This window comes from Pipistrellus hanaki, assembly GCF_964339955.1.
Source record: "Pipistrellus hanaki genome assembly, chromosome: 16".
NCBI classification, from domain to species: Eukaryota; Metazoa; Chordata; class Mammalia; order Chiroptera; family Vespertilionidae; genus Pipistrellus; species Pipistrellus hanaki.
Genome location: NC_140518.1, coordinates 37,404,536 through 37,426,616, shown reverse-complemented (window position 1 = coordinate 37,426,616; position 22,081 = coordinate 37,404,536). Strand labels below are relative to the sequence as shown.

General features: G+C 42.0%; 1 protein-coding gene across 1 annotated transcript; it reads left to right on the top strand.

Annotated features, from left to right (window-relative positions):
* Positions 1-5,083: 5,083 nt before the first annotated feature.
* Positions 5,084-19,809, top strand: LOC311611269 (polyunsaturated fatty acid lipoxygenase ALOX12-like; the record flags this gene model as incomplete). The annotated part of the gene is given in 17 exon segments (XM_084863294.1): positions 5,084-5,218; positions 5,734-5,935; positions 7,440-7,521; positions 7,626-7,748; positions 7,842-7,945; positions 8,204-8,340; positions 8,342-8,371; positions 8,915-9,058; positions 9,712-9,757; positions 9,760-9,920; positions 12,724-12,810; positions 13,042-13,095; positions 13,099-13,211; positions 13,708-13,829; positions 19,118-19,218; positions 19,349-19,519; positions 19,630-19,809. Coding segments are annotated over 17 exon segments (1,992 nt in total).
* Between the last annotated feature and the right edge of the window lie 2,272 nt (positions 19,810-22,081).

The window sequence follows — 22,081 nt, the reverse complement described above, 5'->3', positions numbered from 1 at the left end:
AGGTTGCTGCAAATGATGAGAATTCCTTCTTCTTTATGGCAGCATAGTATTCCATTGTGTAGATGTACCAAAGTTTTTTGATCCAATCATCTGCTGACGGGCACCTAGGCTGTTTCCAAATTCTGGCTATTGTAGATTGTGCTGCTATGAACATAGGGGTGCAAATATCCTTTCTGATTGGTGTTTCTAGTTTCTTGGGATATATTCCTAGAAGTGGGATTACTGGGTCAAATGGGAGTTCCATTTTCAGTTTTTTGAGGAAACTCCACACTGTTCTCCACAGTGGTTGCACCAGTCTGCATTCCCACCAGCAGTGCATGAGGGTTCCTTTTTCTCCGCAACCTCGCCAACACTTGTCGTTTGTTGATTTGTTGATGTTGGCCATTCTGACAGGTGTGAGATGGTACCGCATTGTTGTTTTGATTTGCACCTCTCGGACAATTAGTGACTTTGAGCATGTTTTCATGTGCCTTTTGGCCTTCCTTCTGTCTTCTTTTGAAAATATTCTGTTTAGGTCCATTGCCCATTTTTTAATTGGATCATTTATCTTCCTTTTATTTAGTTGTATAAGCTGTCTGTAAATGTTGGAGATTAAACCTTTATCAGTGGTAATATTTGCAAATATGATCTCCCACACCGTGGGCTTTCTTGTTGTTTTATTGATGGTTTCTTTTGCTGTAAAAAAGCTTTTTATTTTGAAGTAGTCCCATTTGTTTATTTTCTCTTTAGCTTCCATTGCCCTAGGGGCAGTATCAGTGAAGAAGTTATTTTGGCATACGTCTGAGATTTTGCTGCCTGTGGATGCTTCTAGTATTTTTATGGTTTCCCGTCTGATGTTTAAGTCCTGTATCCATTTTGAGTTTATCTTTGTGAATGGTGTAAGTTGGTGATCTAGTTTCATTCTTTTGCATGTGTCTGTCCAATTTTCCCAACACCATTTATTGAAGAGACTGTCTTGACTCCATTGTATATTCGTGCCTCCTTTGTCAAATATTAATTGAGAATAGTGATTTAGGTTGATATCTGGGTTCTCAATTCTATTCCATTGATCTATTTGTCTGTTCTTGTGCCAGTACCAGGCTGTTTTGAGAACAGTGGCTTTGTAATATAGTTTGAAGTCTGGTATTGAGATCCCTCCTACTTTACTCTTCTTTCTCAGAATTGCTGTGGCTATTCGGGGTCTTTTATTGTTCCAAATGAACTTTTGGAGAGTTCTTTCTAGGTCGGTGAAATATGTCGTTGGTATTTTAATGGGGAGTGCATTGAACCTATAGATTGCTTTAGGAAGTATGGACATTTTGATGATGTTGATTCTACCAATCCATGAACATGGTATGTTCTTCCATCTCCTTACATCTTCCTCTATCTCTTTCAAATTTGTCTTTTAGAGGTGACAGCTTTTCTTGCACTTAGGACCTTTCATATATATATATATTAAAATCAGCTTGTTATTATCCAAATATAGTGTGTTATGGTTTGTGTCAGTGCACTCATTTATATGAAGTGTTTAGTCTTAAAGCAACTTTGCATTCTTGAGATATATCCAATTTGCCATTGTATACACTGTTGAATTCCATTATAGTATCTCAGGCATGATGAGAACCAGGTGTCTTTCAAACAAACCAATCAACTTCTCAATCCTTTCTGGCTTCATTTGGTTTATCTCTATAACCAATCCATTTACTAGGTCATCTGGGTCCTGGATTCCTTATTGAATCTGATCACTTTCACAGGCTTGGTACCTCCCCTTTATGGTTGCTATTTTACTTCCTATAGGCATGCCCACAACAGTATCTCCTCTTATGTTATCTTGGCTTCAATTGAATAGGATCCAATCAAAGGGGACATTTGTAATACATACAATAATAAAGATAACATTTTAAAATGAGAGATTTTTAAAAGAAATAAAACCTTAGGAAAAAAAATCTTTACTCTGATTTGAGGGGGAAAAACACCTGATCAAGCTTCTGGTTTGAAATGGAGAAAAGAACCTACTCTTGCCAAAACGGTTTGGCTCAGTGGTAGAGCCTCGGTCTGCAGACTGAGGGTTCCCAGGTTAGATTCCGGACAAGGGCATGTACATTGGCTGTGGGCACCTCCCCGGTGGGGGGTGTGCAGGAAGCAGCTGGTCGATGTTTCTCTCTCATCAATGATTCTGGCTCTCTATCCCTTTCCCTTCCTCTCTGTAAAAAATCAATAAAATATATATTTTAAAAAGAACCTACTCTTTTATCTCATCTTACTCCCAAAGTACAATAAACGTGATGCTAAAATAATAACAAAGACTCAAACAGACACCCCTCTATTTCTATTTAAATAGAAAATATATTTTCCAAACACCTCTCAGCCAGAGTTGGCCATATGACTAACTGTAGTGAATAGTATATGAATAGAAGTGATGTGTGCCATTGCTGACTTCCTTAAAACAATGGGCTTGCTCTCTATGTCCTCTGTTTAGTTTCCTGTAGTTTGGAATTTTAACATGATAGTAGTAAACTAGCTTCAATTATGTAAATTAAGACAACACCATAGGTGTTTTGTTTGTTGACTGCATTTATCAGAACCATTTACATACCCTGGAAAGCTCCCTTACTCTAGAGCAGTGTTTCCCAAACTTTTGACATATGTGTACCCCTTCTATAATTTTCATAATGCTGAGTACCCCTCGTACTCATGAAAATGTAGAATTAGGCGCAGCTAAGCACGGTGCAGTGCATATCCCCACCAAACTCCGGTGCAACGCGTACCCCCACCAAACTCTCCCAGTACTCCTAGGGGTACTCATACCACACTTTAGGAAACACTGCTCTAGAGCATTATGTACAAGAGAAATAAGTGTCTATTTTGTTGGAGGCACTCTATCCTCATTATAGCAGATTAGCCTAACACACAGGAGAAACAGGCCCTCATTCTAAGGCAGAACCCTGTAGTCAATAAGTACTGTCCATGTAGAGCTTCTAGCTCACCGGCAAATTGCCTCAGTGTTAATTATAAATAATAATAAGGATCTCCAGGGAGTTAGGTAAGCTACCCCATACAGGGACAAGTCCAAGATTAAAAAAAAGAGAGAGAAAAAAAATGATAACATAAGAAACATAATTCAGCAAACACAATCATTTAAAAATACTGTGTTGGCCGGTATGTCTCAGTGGTTGAGTGTTGACCTGTTTACTGCCCTCTGGAGTGTCATTAATTCTAGGTCTTCCCACCTGACTGAATAATGAATTACATATGTGTATGCTTACACACACACACACACACACACACACGTATATGTATTATACATATACACACACATATCTGTGTTTATATTGAAATCACCATTCTAATTCATTGTCTCAGGTCAGCATGGCTGCACATCCCCACTGTGTGATAATCCGACCAGCAGTGGCAGCCTGGGCTGGGGTCTCAGGCCAGCAGGGCCATGCAACCCTGCAGCAAGATCTTCAGGCCAGCAGCAGCCTGGGCTGGGGCCGTGAACCAGCACTGCATGATCTCCAGGCCGCAGCAACAGCTTGGTCTGGGGTCTCAGACTGGCAGGGCTGCGCACCCCCAGTGCATGATCCCCTGGCCCCAGAGGCAGCCTGGGGTGGGGTCTCATGCCAGCAGGGCTGGGCACCACCGCTGTGTGATCATCTGGCCAGCGGTGGCAGCCTGGGCTGGGGTCTCAGCCTGGCCAGGTATGATCCCCTTCCAGTGGTGGCAGCCTGGGGTCTTAACCATTGAGTCAGACCAGCCAGGCAGATATGGAGGAATTTTAAATGTTTCTTTTTAAAAATATATATTTTATTGATTTTTTACAGAGAGGAAGGGAAAGGAATAGAGAGCTAGAAACATCTATGAGAGAGAAACATCAATCCAGCTGCCTCCTGCACCCTCCCCACTGGATATGTGCCCCCAACCAAGGTACATGCCCTTGTCCAGAATCAAACCTAGGTCCTTTGAGTCTGCAGGCCAATGCTCTATCCACTGAGCCAAACCAGTTAGGACTGTCCAATAGGCTAAAGAAAAAACCCTAACTAATAAAGAGGGAATATGCAAGGGAGGGCATTTGAGGGTGACTGGAGTTTCAGGGGAGGGCAGTTGGAGACAACTGGGCTGGCAGGAAAGTAGTTAGCTGGCAGGGGAGTGGTTAGGGGGTGATCAGGCTGGCAGGCAGAAGAGGTTAGAGACAATCAGGAAGGCAGGCAGGCAAGTAGTTGGGAGTCAGCAGTCCTAGATTATGAATGGATCGGGCCTAAATAGGCAGTCGGACATCCCCCAAGGGGTCCCAGATTGGAGAGAGTGCAGGTTGGGCTGAGGGACACCCTCCTCCCATGCACGAATTTCGTGCACTGGGCCTCTGATATTACATAATTGAGATAATCACTCTCTACTTCCTTCTCCTTACAATTGCTGAGAAAGAGGTGATGGCAAAGAATTGACTGTTAATGGTCTCCCAAACTCTCAGCCTTTACTTTATTCTGCTCAAATAATAAATGACCAAATGATTTGAATTCTTCTATAAAATAAAATTGGAAGAACTTTTGCAATCCAATATTTTAAAGAGAAATGGGGAGAAAGGGAGCATTGTGAGAGTAATTTTTTAAAAGAGAGAGAGAGAGAGATAAGTGGGAGATCTGAGTAACATGGAGAGAGAGAGAGAGAGAGAGAGAGAGAGAGAGAGAGAGAGAGAGAGAGAGAGAGAAAGAGAGAGAGAGAGAGAGAGAGAGAGGGAGAGAGAGTGTGTTTGGGTAGAGAGAGTACTGGGAATAAAGACAGCAGAGGGAAATCGTGTTGTCAGGTAAGGCTAGCACATGGGACCCCTGAGAGGAGACAGGGAAGGGAAGCAACAAATGATATGACCATGAAAAACAGTTAACAATATAAATCCCTTACAGTGTGTGGAGAGGAGCAGCCGCTTTCCCCCATCCTCTGGGCTAAACCCAGGTTCTGGTTTGTCTGGGTGGGGCCCAATCTGGTAATGGGCTGGCATACAGAGTCCTGCTTTATTAAAGCCTGGACTTGTCCTGCTTGAAGCAGGATCAAACCTGGCTGCGAAATTTTTGGGAACTTCTGACACTCAGGCGGTCCACCTGCTGTCATGGGCCACTACCGCATTCAAGTGGCCACTGGGGCCTTGCTCTTTTCTGGGTCTTTCAACCCCATGCAGCTGTGGCTGGTCGGGGAACTCCGGGAGGCAGAGATGGAGCTGCAGCTGAAGCCAGCACGGGGCCAGGTAAGAGGAAGAAGTGGGAATTGAGTCCCCTTGCCTGGGCTCCATGTCTGAGGGCAGTTGGGACTTGAGAGGCTGAGAGCCAGTGACAGCAGAACCACACCAACTGGTTACTTCCATTGAGAAGTGACGCCTGCACCTGGTGGGTGAGAGTTTCAGAGCCAGGGCCCAGCTAGACTCAGCCCCTTTCTCCCTCCCCTGGATTCTGCTCCACACAACCTCCTCTCCTTTTCCAAGTCTCATTATGGGCTTAATGGTTAAAGGGGAAGATCCTCTGAGAGACCGGGCACAGGTGCAGGTGTTGGTGCTCAGTGTTCAAGTCACTGTGGTCTCATCCAGCGTCCCTGGTCCTCCGGGTTCAATGGATCATCTGAGACCCACCACGCAGGTGTTGGGAGGAGGCAATGCTGTCTTTGTGGAGACTGGACTCCACAAAGCCCCCACCCATCCTTCTCCCTGGGTTAAATGCCTCTCCCGGGTTCCTGCTACTAAGTCTCACCGGGTTCTGGTCCCCACAGGTGGAGGAGTTTGAGCAGGATGTTCCACAGGACCTGGGGCCACTGCAGTTCGTGAAGTTGTGCAAACACCACTCCCTGGTGGATGACTCCTGGTTCTGTGACCGCATCACCGTGCAGGGCCCGGGAGCCTTGGAGGAGGCTGCCTTCCCCTGCTACCGCTGGGTGCAGGGCGAGGGCCTGCTGACCCTGCCCGAGGGCACCAGTGTGGATCTACCTAAGAGAAGGGAGAGCAAAGCTTAGGGAGTACTGGGGGAGAAGGGGAACATTATACATAGAAATAATGAGGCTGTAAGTAGGACTGGAGAGGGAAATAAATGATGTGTGCATCCCACCTCTGAGGAGTGCCCTGGGAATGGGAGGAGCAGCTGTGCTGGAAAACAGAAGCGCCAAAGTAAAGGGAAAAAGAAATCTCCATGTGACTGGGAACAAGTTAGGGCAGGGACAGGTAACACTAGCACATGGCTCCCCTGAGAGGAAACAGGGAAGGGAAGCAATAAATGATATGACCATGAAGAGCTGGCTTGGTTGTGACAACATGGAAGACAACTGTGAGGGCAGGGAGCACTCTAACTGGGATGGGGATGAATGAGCACAGGATATAGGTTATTTGTTGAGGTGAGATACATGGAGGAGAGATATGACTAGAGAGAATTTTAGAACAATGGAATTTATGAATGGAGATTAATCAGCCATAAGAACGATGGCATGCTGTTTGAGACAACATGGATGGATCTTGAGAGTATTCTATTAAACAAATTGTCAAAGGAAAAGGACAAGAATTGTATTATTTGACTCATAAGTGGGATAAAAAACAAACAACAAAAGAACAAACAAAAATACAAACTCATAGATACAGACAATAGAATGGTGGTTACCCGAGAGAAGAAAAAGAGAGTAAAGGGGTAAATACATGGTGACAGAAGAAGACTAGACTTTGGCCAGTGAGCATATCCAGAATAGATAAATGTCATATTGTAAGATTGTACACCTGAGGTTTATATAATGTTACCAATCAATGTTATATCACAATAAGTTTATTAAAAATAAAATCATGAAATAGGCATCTTTGCAAGACAATATAAGTACAGGTGAGAAAAGGACAAGTCAGGTTAACAAATATAAACTATTGTGATGATGAGGGTAGGTAAGATGGAGTGGGGAAAAAGTAGCAAAATGGAGCTATTTGCTCCCTAAGACAGGTGAGATGGGATGGTTGAAGGTAACAACACATGGAATTTTTGATTCAGTGTTCAGGTGGAGGTAGGGACAGAACACTGCAGATTGCATATGTATAGGGAATATGAAATATGTCATTTGGAGAAGGGTTAAAGTTGCAGAAAGGGGAAGGCAAGTATTGATGAGTTTAACAAAGGCAATACACAATAATATGGGTTTTTGTGGATATGGCATGTGATCAAGAAGACAATTCGTAATCATTTATAGGCACTAGTAATAGAATTTGATTTAAGGAACATGAAAGGGAGGGAAACATAAGATGTTGCTTAAGGACCACTATGGAGTTGAAATAGGTGAGATCATGAATAGGTTTTGGACAAAGATGCAGTGACTAACTTTGAGAATACATCAGGTAAGGAAGAGCCAGAGAAAAGGCAGAAGTATGATGGAATACAGTCAAGAGTGAGAGATTAGATCAAGTCAGGGATAGCAGCAATTGGAAACACCTATGAGGTCAAATGTTCTTCCAGCCCGTCTGGCAGAAGAGAATACCTTGGATGAGTTCCAGAAGCATCGAGAGAAAGAACTGAAGGAAAGACAGCTGATTTACTGGTAACCACTTACCCACAGCCCTCCTAATATCCTCACCTCTTCTCTGATCCTGCCACCATCACTGACCCTCTAATTCCTCCCTGAACTGTTTTCCCATCTGCTAGTTGGGGCACCTGGCACAAAGGGTTACCCCTGACAATGGCTGTGGACTCTGGGAAGGATCTGCCCCCAGATATGAAATTTCATGGTGGAAAGAGACTGAACTATGAATGGACAGAGAAGACAGGGTGAGAAAAGATCCCAATGAAGTGGGGAGCAGTAGATCCCATAACAGGTAGGATCTGGTGAGTTAACAGTGCCATCCTTGATATCTGTTCTAGGTTACTGGAGATGATTCTAAAATGTGTTTACACCCTCCTGAACTCCTGGGACAGCCTAGAGGATTTTGATCAGATCTTTTGGGGCCCGAGGAGCACCCTTTGTGGTCAGTATTCCCCTAGACCTTTGTAACTTCATAATAGTTTGTTTTGATGGCTCAAAAGTCACATTCATTAGTCCCCCAGTACTTTCCAAATGAGAAGATATTATGCCTGGTCATACATATCTCTGAGGCAACAAAAAGAAAAGACAGGGGCTGGATACAGAGTGACCATAAGCTTGAGTTGCTGTGTTAAAACCTAAATAAGAGGGACATTGGGTAATTGTAAATATGCTCCCTTTACCCTCCACTCCAATCCCACAGAGAAGGTTCACCAGCACTGGAAGGATGATGAACTTTTTGGCTACCAGTTCTTCAATGGCGCCAACCCCATGCTGCTGAGACAATCCATCTCTCTGCCCTCCCGGCTGGTGCTGCCCTCAGGGATGGAGGAGCTTCGGGCTTCGGGCCCAGGTGGAGAAAGAACTCCAGGTACACCCCCCACCCCACCAGCCCTCTGTTGTCTTCTCCTTGTCTGTGGGGGAAGGGATGTGGTGAAGGAGAAGGACCAGAGATGAATCAGGGAAGGGAAACTGTATTAGTCCACTGTTCCTATGTGCAGAGTCCTTTGCAGGACAAACTTAGAGTTGATAAAGTATGTAAAGGAAACCATGGGACTCTTGGGTGCCAGACAGAGGTAGCAGAAAAGAAAGAAGACGAGGAAAGAGACTTGGGCACCTTGACAAGGGGAAGCTTAGCATGCCTGTGCTGGGAAGGAATTGGTCAAGTATGGTCTTAAAACCACCACTGCCACAGGGAATTATAATAACATGTCCCTGGGGAAGGTTCCTCTCATTTTGCCTCTTTCCTCACTGTCATCTGACTTGGACTAAATGTTCTGGATGCCTCCTTCCTTTCTGCCACTAGGACTCTGATATTGATGTAGGATAATTGCAAGAAATGAGACTGAATGTTATTACACTTCTTCCCCTTGGTGCTAGCCCTCTGGAGTAGACTTTGAACTTTTCCCCCCAGAACGGTTCCCTATTTGAAGCTGACTTTATCCTGCTGGATGGAATTCCAGCCAATGTAATCCAAGGACAGAAGCAATACCTGGCTGCCCCCCTGGTCATGCTGAAGATGGAGCCCAGTGGGAAGCTGCTACCTATGGTCTTCCAGGTGAGATATTTTGGAAATCCTCTTCCTAACACTGCTCTCCCTTCCCCCAACCACTGCCCAGGGACAAAGACAGCTGGCTCTTGTCCCCCACCCCCACCTCACTCAGTGAGATCTGTCTTTGTCTCCAATCTCTTTTCTACCTTGCAGCCTGTCTCACTACTCATATTCAATTACTTTTTGTGAGAATCATAATGCTCTTTATTGGTCCTCACCCTAAGGCTACTCAATCTCTTCCTGATCATTGAATCTGTGGAATATCCTTTCTTTCTTGGACATATTTCAACCTTGTTTTTAATGCATTTTTCCTTCTTAAGTGTTCTCATCAATCAGTTGATGAGAATTGTCAGGTATCTCACACATCCAGTTTCTCCTTCCTGTTCTACCATCCTAACACACACTTTTATCAGGTTTCTCCCAAACCACTGTTATGGCCATACCGACTCCCCCCTTTCCAATTCCTCCGGCTTTGTACCTGACTATTATGACACACACACTTTCCTAGAGCTAGTGAGAGGATGAGTGGCAGGATCCTCAATCCTACAAAGAGATTATGACCCCTGAGAGACAATTTTATACATCATTCTCCCCATAAACTGAGCATAGTGTTTAACATCTGATGAGGTCAAGGAATACTTAATTCTTCCTTTTTGCAGATCCAGCCTCCCAATGCCAGCTACCCAACCCCACCACTGTTCCTGCCTCAGATCCTCCTCTTGCCTGGCTCCTGGCAAAGTCCTGGGTCAGAAATTCAGATTTTCAACTGCAACTGTTTCAATATCACGTGCTGAACACTCATATGCTGGCTGAGGTCATCGCTATTGCCACCATGAGGTGCCTCCCGGAACTGCACCCTGTCTTCAAGGTATGTACTCTACCTTCCATGTGTCCTCATCCCAGAGAAAGGAAACAACACAACAGTTCCACAGAATTTAAAAAGCCTAAGGCCCTAAGCCATCTACCTGGTCTCAAAACAAAACCTGCTTTGAAATAATCTAGCACTGATATGGCATTGCAGCAAAAAATTGTCATTGGCATGAGGGGATAAGACACATTTAATTATGATAAGACCTGGATTTTGTGGTCATATTTTCATGTTTAAATTCTATTGATTTTGAGCTAATTATACATTCACATGTAATTGTAAGTCATAATACACATAGAGATCATCTATCCTGTTAAGTCCAGTTATTTACATTTTTCTACACATATTCTAAGTCAATTCTCTGAAATTCTCCAACAATGGGTCGGGAGGGGAGTAGGAATATAATTTGTTAAACCAATATGTTGCCCTTTAGCCAGGAAGACAAATGGTAAAACAGCCAAAGAACCATATCTTGGAATAGAGGTGGAAATAACAAGAGACAGCTATATTGAACACTATAGTGTTGATGGAGAATGTTCTACTACAACCAGATGTTATGAGGAACACAAGGTAAAAGGGCAAGGATAGCAGCTTGGCAGGTCACTGACATCTACCCAAGAGTGAGAAGAGTAAAGATGTACATTAGCATGGTGGTGACAGGGATGGAAGAGAGGAGACACTGCCTACATCATGTCTGTGCAATATTGCAGACAAAGGTCAGAGGCCTAACCACTGCCAGACCTAGGAGCTCACAAAGTGAATACTGTTGGAATGACCCCAAAATACTGTGATGCTATAAACAATGAGTTTAGTGTCTATTGCTAGGCAGGAGGCAGCAAAATAAGGCTTGTGCTTGTCTTACAATTGTTTTCCAGATCTCAATGGCACTTTGATATAGAAAACAGGGCAGAGCAGGGGGGAAAAACTCTATAAGCCTATGAAGCAGAGAAGTGGTCAGAAAGAGTGTAGTCAGGAAAAGAAGCCAGTTTGGAGACAAAGATGAGGTGTTGAGCTTTCCATACAAAGAGTTTGAAATGTTGTAAGATATTCAAATGAGCATTTAGCAGGCAGAACAACTGAACTGTAATGTCACTGAGAGGTCCAATTCCAACCCTCCTCTGGGCTGTGGTTGTTGGTGTTCAAAGTGACATAGACAAAATAGCTACTAATGTAGTTTACGGGATCTAAGATTTTATAACTTCATGATGTTTTTGCATGACCATCTCCTTCATAGCTTGAATCAGTTATGCCTAATTTTACACTTCAAAAAGTCCTTGTATTAGATAAGCCCCCCTCCACAGCCATATTCCCTAACCATAGCAACTCCATTTCATGGCAGACAGGTCTTTGTTGGAACTCCCAGGAGGAGTTACCAAGGTTACCTGTGCAGGCTCTGCATTCAGACTGCTCAGGTCGGAAGCCTGAATCTGGTCTCAGTACTTACAGATGTGTGTTCAGGATCCTCATTTCCAAATGAGGATTAAAAAAAAATGCTATCTCCATTGTGGGGTTGTTAAGGCATTACAGAGTAAATGCTAGAAAAATGTCTGTTTTCTGCTGTTATTTTTCTTGTAATCATCATTTCTGTCATTGCTCTTAGGAACTCTGTTCTGGGTTCTTTATTCCTTGCTGTAGTCTTAGTGTTTTCTGTGACACCATCATCCTTCCATAAACTTTCTGAAAAGAACAATCTGAGCTCCCTTGACTCTTGATTATGTGAGTATCACTTTTGTCCTTCCCTTTTTCCAGCATCAAAAAGCTCTGATCAATATCCAAACTGCCTGAATCCTATATATTAATCAGGTTAAAACTGAAATAAAAATAATCTAAGATAAAAAGAAGCCCATGTCAGGATTCAGTATAATTTATATCATTTTTTTTCTTCCTCCTCATCTGAGGATATATTTTCCAAGGATTTTTTTAGAGAGACTAGAAGAGGGGAAAAGAGAGACAGAGAGATATCATTGTGAGAGAGAACACACAAAAAATGGGGATTGAATTTGCAATTCAGGTACATGCCCTTAACTGGGAAAGGAACCCATCACCCATCAGTGCTCAGACCAACATTCTAACCACTGAACACAGTGGCCAAGGCAGCCGTACCTTTTTAATAGATTAAAAAAAAAAAAAAAAAAAGGCAGGAAAGAGGAGACAATTAAGAACAGATTTCATGACAACCCATTTGCTGCTTAAGCAGGTAGCTTAATTTGGCTCCAAAAATGCTAACTGAAGGTATCCTTTCCCCAAAAGAAATCAAGAGTAAAACAATAAGTGGTTGGAGAGAGAGCTTTGAAAATGAGGAGAGAGGCTAGTTTAGGGAACGAGAAGATGTGAATGATAAAGCATGGAATGATATAGAAAGATAAGGGGTAGCTTCTAAACAGACAACTACATTCAAGGTGGATACATTAAAGTATTGATATATCTCCTAACCAATGCTTCTTCTGTGTGCCAGGCACTGAGCTAAACACTCTTTATATGTTACTCACATAATCACCACCAAAGCACCTGACTTAGGAGACCTATTATCATCTGTGTTGACAGATGAGGAAATTGACATGTAGGAGTTGATTATCCTGACATGTAGGGTTTATTGCCTTGAACAAGTACCAAAATGAGTGGTTAAGCAAGGATTCAAGCCCAGGTCATTTCTAGTTCCATAACCCCACTCACAATAGTCGTGGAGAGGATGAGAGTTTGTGATCATAGAAGCAGAAGGAGACCAGCCTACAAAGGCCCTAGCAGGGAGGAAAGCATCAAGATGGTGTCCAATAACGACCCCTTTCTAATCTTCTTCATCCAGCTCCTGATCCCACAAATCCGCTACACCATGGACATAAACATACGGGGACAGATACACTTCAACTCAGCTAGTGGACTATTTAGTCAGGTAAAGAGGAAATGAGGGCATGGGGATACCTAATCTTTTATCTCTCTGCAACCTCCTGCCATCTTCACAGGCTCACACCACCTGGTATGAATGTTCTGATTCTTAAACCCATGAGCCTGTTCATTTTATACTTTTAATTTTGTAAACCCCATTGTGAACACCTTGTACACTATGCCAAGGTTCTGAGGCCATTTTTCTATCTCTCAAAGCCTGTCAACTCTCAAAATCCAGGCAATGAACACAGGTGGAGGGCCCCACGTTCAGTTGATGCATTGGGCCATGGCTTAGCTGACCTACAGCTCCTTCTGTCCTCCTGAAGATCTGGCTGACCGGGGCCTCCTGGGAATCCCAAGTGCTCTCTATGCCCATGATGCTTTATGGCTCTGGAAAATCATTGCCCGGTGGGTGAGAGTGGTAGCTGAGAAATAGACAGCCATTGGGGGAGACGGAGAGTGGGTCTCTGTCTTGAGTTCAACATGGGGCATAAGGAACATGAAAGAAGAAGGTCCAGACAGGGGAGCAGAGGACTTGATTTTGGGAGAAATAAGGAAGAGTGAGGAGACAGTGGGTAGGATCTGAAAAGGAGGAAAGTGGAATAAGGGAGAGCCTAGGTTGGGAAAGCTGGGAATGGGGAGATATGGTTTCTGGAACAACCAGGGTTTTGTTAGAAAGAATGGTTAGCAATCATGCTTAGGGAACTCTTAGAACTAATGACCCACATTTCCTTCCTTTCTAAACTAGTGTGTAGAAGGAGCTCAGAGATGTCCCAAAAAGTAAATCTTGTGATCTGTCCCCAGATACAGTGGAAGGAGCTTGGTGGAACCACAAAAAAAGGATTATTAGTTAGAGGCTAGGGCCTTGTACTCAAAGAGCTCAGCTTCCTTCTCCTCTGGGCAGGTACATGGAGGGGATCATCCACCTCTTCTATCAAGGGGATGACGTCATGAGAGGGGACCCTCAGCTGAAGGCCTGGTGTCAGGAAATCACTGAAGTGGGGCTGTGCCAGGCCCAGGACCAAGGTGAGATTCCTCCTCATAAAAGGAAACTGTTCAGAAACTCTGCCAGAGTCCCTTGTAAGCCTTGGGGACATGACCCCTTATTACCCTCTTGACCTCCACACATGAATCATCTGAATACCATATTCACCTCCTAAGTGTTTAGGACAATTCTAGAAACTCAAGAATTATTATCCTCAATGTTCCTGACCATCAACGTTTATGGCCACTTCCCATTCTCACTGCAGATGCCCCCAACTTGCCACACCCTGGGGCCCAGTGGGTACAGAACCTGCTTGTGCTCTCTAATGCTCTTCCTAAGAATACAAATAGGGGGGGAAAATTCCCACCGAAGTCCATAATGGTCCTCTCTGGCTTTCCCACCCTTCTCTTGCTTGCTATTGTCCACCACCCAGAGAGGATGCAGACACACGCCACACTACCACAGTGCAAGGTCATTTCTAGGTGCAAACAGACTTTCGGTTTTCTCTTGCCTGTTCATTTCCTCACTAGGATCTGCCTTTAGTTCTCCCACACCACATTTTACTCTGCAGAAGAAATCGCTTTTTTGAGCTTTGCCTAGTTTCTGCCCCCTCTCCCTAGCTCATATGGGCCGGCTTGTTTCGTTTCAAATTGTCCTTCAGGCCCTGCCCCCTCATACTTCACACAAACACCTTGAGTCCCATCTTCAGCCTTTGGAACAGATACAAACATATACTGGGAGGCTGTTGTGGATAGGCCTTAAAATACCAATGATACAGGGTTTAAAATACCAAAGCCAGATTCTTGGAGAGAGGCTTTCTTTGGAGGATCTGGGCAACACCCCCACTAGCCCAACACTTTCAGAACAAAATGTTCTCTGGTACTTTTCAGTTCTGTCTTTCAAGCATCCCATGCCCCAAAAGATACTTCTTCCTCCCCCTAACACTCTTCCCATGAAATACAAGCATTTAAAAAATAGTCATATATAAGCTTTAATCTCTGATTACCCTTATCCTCTCCTTCAGCTTTCAATGTTCTCTCTGCCCTGTTATTTCCATATTATTCTCATTAAAGACCACATATTAAGATTTGTTTTTAAAGTATTGGTTTCTGTTTCCTTCCATCTATGTGACCTTGAGCCATCCACTAGATATCTTTCGCTTAGACTTTTAGTTTCCTTAAAGCTAAAATAGACATATTTGGCTGCAATCCTCACATTTAATCTGACAGAATTTTTGAGATCCAATGATATGTGTGACAGTGCTGAAATCTGCATAGTATATAGTGGTGGATGAGTTTAATCATATGCTCCACCCCATGCAAAAGTACCTCCCCAACATGATCGGCATGTGAATTAGGAGAGTCCAGACAAAGCATGTAGTAGATGACCTTGAGCAGGCATCAAACTCTATGACTCACTGTATTCACCATGCCTGTTTATTCTGCAGTTTTGATACTTTGACATCTTGGAATCTTGTTGACCCAGAAAGCACCACCCTTCCCAGAGCCAGCTAATTCTCAGATATAGCAAACCACTCCCCTGAGAGCATGCTTTCATATTCCAGAAGTCCCAACCACCACTTCTATTGAGCTCTTACACTCTGGGCCAATATTCCCCTGGCCTAATCACCTTGGGCCAGGTACCAGTCTAGAGACAACTACCACACTCCAGAGCCCACTGGAAGTATTACAACTATTATTTAATGTCCTAAACAGGCTTATTCTGTTCTTTCTCATGGGAACCATGACAAAGGCTCCTGCTACCTTTTACTGTCACTTCCTCTGCCTCTTGACCAACCCTGGTGCTCCCAATGTGGTCCCCGGTGGTATGGCAGGTACCCATCTCTTGGGATCTGTGAGTATAACATACTTTTACATGGCAGTTATCGCCTGACCTGTTGGCCTCAGCACAACTGTATATTAATAGAAACTATATTTTAAAACAGTCACCTGTATATTGAGTGGAATGGATAGCTGATTTTGATACCCTTCCTGTATTTTAACCGAATCAATTACTTTTCTTTCTCTGCATCATTACCCAGCTATCTGTAAGCATTTGAACCCCTTTTGGGGAGACAACAATTTTGTTGAAATACAGAAAACCTAGAGAAAGCTACAGAAATCATAGGTGTACAACTTAGTGATGTGTTACTATGGTGACACACCTGTATAATTAGCATGAAGATCAAGAATCAGAACCTTACCAGCTCCCTCGGAAAGCCCCTTGTGTACTCTTATAGTCATGCCCATGTGAAAGTAACCATTACCTTGACTTCTAGGTTGGTTAGTTTTACTTATTTTCACCTTCCACAGATGGAAATACAAGCACACACTTGCTTATGTCTGGCTTCATTCGCTGAATACTATGTTTGATATTTACCTACTTTGCTGCATGTAGCATGTAGTTTGTTCTTTATCATTGTGCGAACCTACGTTTTCTCACTGGCACCATTTATTTTTCCTTTTTGCCATTGATGGGAATTAGTATTGTTTCCAATTTGTGGCAATCAATATTAGTGCTGTTGTGAACATTTGTGTGTGTTTCCTGTGGACGTGATGGAACTTAAAGTATGCAAAAATCAGCTTTAGTAGTTACTGGCCCTTTTCCAAAGTGGTTACCAGTTTCCACTTCTTTTATCAGAGTATGAGTTATCGTTGCTTCATATACTTTCAAATACAAGAAAAGATATTTGTATCTTTTTTGTTTTAGCCATTTTGGTGGGCATGTAGATCCATTCTATTGTGAGTTTAAGTTATGTTTCTTCAAGACTAGTTGCATTGAATGCTTTTTCCTTAGTTTAATAGTCATTGGAATATCCTCCTTTATGAGGTGCCCATTAAAGTTTTTTACACTTATACCTTTAGGGTTGTAGCCCTCATATTGTGATTTTTTTAAATTGAGTTATAATTGATATATATTAACTTCAGATATACAACATAATGATTCAATATTTGTATGTATTGTGAAATGATCACCACAGTAAGTCTATTACTCTATTTAATGTCCATCACCACACAGAGTTACAAAGTTTTTGCTTTAATGAGAAATTTTATGATCTACCCTTCTAGCAACTTTCAAGTATACAATACTTGTATATAGTATTATTAACTGTAGCCACCATGCTGTACATTACATCCCATATCTTATTCATTTTATAACTGGAACTTTGTTACTTTTGACACTTCATCCATTTCACCCACCCTTAGCCCTACCTTTTTTTTTTTTTTTTTTTTTTTTTTTTTTTTTTAAGATTCCACATATAAGTGAGGTCATGTAATCATTATCTGCCTCAGGCTACTTATTTCATTTAGCAAAATGCCCACTCATGGTCTATCTATGTTTTGCAAGATATTCTTCTTTTTATATATAATTTTGTTCATTCATTCATCCATTGATGAACACCTAGTTTACTTCCATGTCTTTGTTTTATTTTTTTTAGGGATTATTTATTTACTTCTAGGGAGACAGTAAGAGAGAGAGAAACAATGGTATTGGATAAGAACAAGACTATTGAATGGTTGCCTCTTAAGGAGATAGAACCTGTAATCCACTATACATAACCAGGTCATGTGCCCTGACCAGGAATTGAAATAGCAACCTTTTGTTGAATAGGATGAAGCCCAACAACTGAGCCACATGGACCAGGGCAGTTGCTTCCATGTCTTGGTTATGATAAATAATGCTGCAATGAACATGGGATGCAGCTATATTTTCAAGTCACTGTTTTATTTCTTAGGATAAATACATAGAAATGAATTTGCCTGGATCATATGGTAATTCTATTTTTAATATTTTGAAGAATCCCCATACTGGTTTCCATAGTGGCTGCAACACTTTCCACTAACAGTACACAAGGCTTCTGTTCTCCACAGCCTCACCAATACTTGTTATTCCTTGTCTTTTGATAATAGCCATGCTAACAGGTGTGAGGTAGCATTTCATGATGATTTTGATTTACATTCCTCTGTTAATTAGTGATGTTGAGCACTTTTTAATGTACCAGTTGGCCATCTGTATGTCTTTAGAATAGGTCTATTCAGATCATCTGTCCACCTTTTAATCAGACTTCTGATTTATTTTTCTATTGAGTTCTCTATATATTTTTATATAATCCCATATTAGATATGAGATTATTTTCTCCCAGTTGGTAGGTTGCCTTCTATTTTTTTTTCTTTATTGATTAAGATATTACATATGTGTCCTTATCCACTCATTACTCCTTACCCCCCACTTATGCTCTCAACCCCCTGGTGTCTGTGTCCATTGGTTAGGCTTATATGCATGCATACAAGTCCTTTGGTTGATCTCTCCCCTTTAACCCCATCCTCTCCTACCTTCCCTCTGAGGTTTGACGGTCTAATTGATGCTTCTCTGTCTCTGGGTCTGTTTTAGTTTATCAGTTTATGTTGTCCATTATATTCTGCAAATGAGTGAGATCATGTGATATTTAACTTTCTCCAACTGGCTTTGATAGTTTCCTTTTCTGTGCAGATGTTTAGCCTGATGTAGTTCCATTTATTTATTTTTGTTTTTGTTGCCTTTGCTTTTGCAAATCCAAAGTATCATCAGCAAGACAGATGCCAAGGAGCTTACACCTAAGTTTTCTTTTAGGAGTACTGTGTTTTCAGGACTTTAATCAATTTGTCCTTAATTTGTGTGTGTGTTAAAACAGTCCAGTTTCATTCCTTTGCATATGGCTGTCAGTTTTCTCAACAGCATTTATTAAAGACATTGTCCTCTTCTCATTGTATTTTCCTAGCTCCCTTTTTGGGCTCATCTTTCTGTTCCATTAATCTATGTATCTGCTGTTTGCTCAACACCATACTGATTTGATTAATTTTGCTTTGTCATACAGTTTGAAATCAGGAAGCAGGATTAGGGTGCCTTGAACTCTGTTCTTCTCTCTCAAGATTTCTGTTGTTATTTGGGGTCTTTATTGATTCCATATAAATGTAGTTGATTTATTCTATTTCTTTGAAGAATGCAATTGTAATTTCATAGGGATTGCATTGAGTATATAGGTTGCCTTGGGTATTATGGACATTTTAACAATATTAATTCTTCCAATCCATGATAATAGAGTATCTTTCCATTTATTTATCTTCAATTTCTTTCTTCGGTGTCTTAGGGTTTTCAGTGTACAGGTATTTCTCCACTTTAGTTCAATATATTCCTAGCTATTTTATTTTTTTTTTTACATGATTGACTGACTGAATGAATGAATGAATGCTCACGAATTCTAACATTTGGTTATCTCCAGACATCAGCAATTATTTTCTTATCTTTTTCAGGGATTGCAGTTTCTAAACGTTGGTATTTCTTCTCCTAGGTTTTCCTGTGTCCTTCCAGTCCCGGGTTCAGCTCTGCCATTTTCTTACCATGTGCATTTTCACATGCACTGCCCAGCATGCAGCAGTCAACTTCAGCCAGGTATGGATAACTAAGACCCTAGGTCCCTGAGGGAAAGTGCCTGGTCTAGGGTATGTTTGAAGGAAAGAGTTGGGAGCTAGAGCCCTGCACATCAGAGGGCCTGGTTGACTCCAGATTCTTGCCCCCTCAGCATGACTGGATGTTCTGGGTCTCCAATGCCCCATGCACAATGCGGATTCCCCCTCCTACCACCAAGGAAGATGTGACAATGGCCACACTGATGGGCTCACTCCCAGATGCCCAGCAGACCTGTCTTCAGATGCTTTGTGGGAGACAAGTGGGCCGGCAGCAGACAGACATGGTAAGAGCGGATTTGGGGGATTCTGGGGCAGTGGTAATGGAAAAGAAAGTTCAGAGTGTGGGGCTGGGTTCTGGAACTAGAAACTGATCAATCTTTCTTTTCTGCTTCAGGTACCCCTGGGGCATCACACAGAAGAATATTTCTCAGGTCCTGAGCCCAAGGCTATTTTAAGACAATTTCAAGCAGATCTACACCACCTGGAAAGGGAGATAGTAGCCCGGAATGAGCAGCTAGACCTTCCCTATGAATACCTGAAGCCAAGCCTCATAGAGAACAGTGTTGCTATCTGAGCTCCAGTATAATGGCCTTTCACAGACCACAGGCCAATACTAGGGTTAACATTTTCCCTTTGAGTTTTATGTTTTTTCTAGATCCAAATTACTGTGGTTCTATTCTCTTTTCTGTCTGAGTTCCCTCCCTGAATATATCACTAGCCTGAGGCACTGTCCCCATTTCCAAGTCATCTTACAGCATGATCTTTAGCTTGAAAGCACATCCCTTAGAGAGATCAACTATTTACTCACGTAGCCTTCTCCTGTCTCTGGAAAATTTATCTTTTTCATGTATTATGTAATCATTTTGAATTGGATTTTTAATATAGTATGGGATCAATGTTCAATTCTATTTTCTTTTGAGGAAATCTATTATACCAGTACAGTTTATTTAAAAGTCTATCCTCTCTCAGTGATCTATTATGCTAGTATAAATCAGATTTCTGTATGTCAATGGGAGCATTTTTGAGTTTTTTATTTTATATTTTCATTGATATGTTTGTCTTACACTGTAGCAAACTGACATAATTACTACAACTGTTTAATTAAAACAACATACTATTTCATAACATATATTCATTAAATTTGTCTCAGAGGTGACAGTTTTTCTTTGACATCTGCTCTTTCATGTAAAATTAAAATAAGCTTGTTCTCCAATAAAATCTATTGTGATGTGTGTGTGTTAATGTGTTGCATCTATATGAAGTTTTTTAAATTAATTTCTTTATTGATTAAGGTATCACATATTTGTCCTCAACCCCCCATTCCAATCCCCCACCTTCTCCAGTCATACCCCCACCCCCCTATTGTCCTTTACCACTGGTTAGGCTCATATGTGTGCACATAGGTCCTTTGGTTGATCTCTCCATTTTATCCCCACTCTCCCTTTGAGATCCAACAGTCTGACCTATGGCTCCTTATCTCTGGGTCTGTTCTTGTTCATCAGTCTATGTTGTTCACCATTTCCCCTAGATGAGTGAGATCATGTCCTACTGGAAATATATTTATAAGAATCAAAAATGAGACAAGCAATAATTGTTATGCTGAAAGGCATATGCATCAGTCTGTAGTGAGCTTCTTTCTGGGCCACCAGTTCTTTTGAGACCCAATTTCAATGTCAAACAGTTCCTTATGTGTACATGTCAGCAATGACATTTCAGTTCTAGATGGTGGGCAAATGATGGTAATGCAGGTCCACCCCTCCCTGGTTTGGTCTTGGGCAACCTGCAGTGATACAAAGCTGCGGGCTGCTACTATGGTTAAGGTGTCATCAGCGACTTCCATCTCTGGACTGCTTCTCTTCTGTCTTCATGGTTGGGTAGTCCTGTCAATTCCTCTATATGAAGTTTTTAACCAACTTTGCATTCTTAAGAACTATCCAATTTTCCAATTTATATAGTGTTAAATTCCAATATATTTTCTCAGACTTGGGAAGAACCAGGTACCATATCCAATCAATTTCCCCAACTTTTCCTTGTTTCTGTTTTCTCTCTCTCTAACCAATCCATTTCCTAGATCCTCTGGGGTTCTGTGTCCCTTATCCAATCCAATCACTTCCCAGGCTATGTACCTCCCTTTATGGTCACTATCTTGGTTCCTACTATCATAACTCACAGTAGAAGCACCATCCCCTGTGCCATATTGGCTTCTACTGGACATGCACCCAGCAGAGGAATTTCCCTTTTATTGTTTATTCCTCCATCCAGATTGGAAAGCTAGTCTTTTCTCTATGCCTGGGATGGAGAAATGTTAATCCTCTTTATGGGAAAATGCTGCAATCCCCTGTGTGCCTATGAAAGCTTCAACTTTCTAGTAGATTAGGCATCTTTTTTTTTAATAATAAATCTTTATTGTTCAGATCATTACAGGTGTTCCTCTTTCCCCCCTCTTCCCCCATAGCTCCCCTCCACCTGATCCCCAACTCCACCCCCTGATCCCCAACTCCACCCCAATGCCCTTACCCCCCGCCCCTGTCTTCATCCATAGGTGTAAGATTCTTATACAATCTCTTCCCTCACCCCTCAGACTCCCTTCCCCCTGAGAATTGTTAGTCCAATCCCTTTCTATGTCCCTGATTCTATTATATTCACTAGACCATTTTGTTCTTCAGATTTTTTATTCACTTAATTTTTAGGTTCGCTTGTTGGTAGGTATGTATTTTATGTCTTTTTGTTGTTCATAATTTTTACCTTTACTTTTTTCTTCTTCTTCCTCTCCTTAAAGAATACCCTTCAGCATTTCATGTAATTCTGGTTTGGTGTTGATGAACTCCTTTAACTTTTTCTTGTCT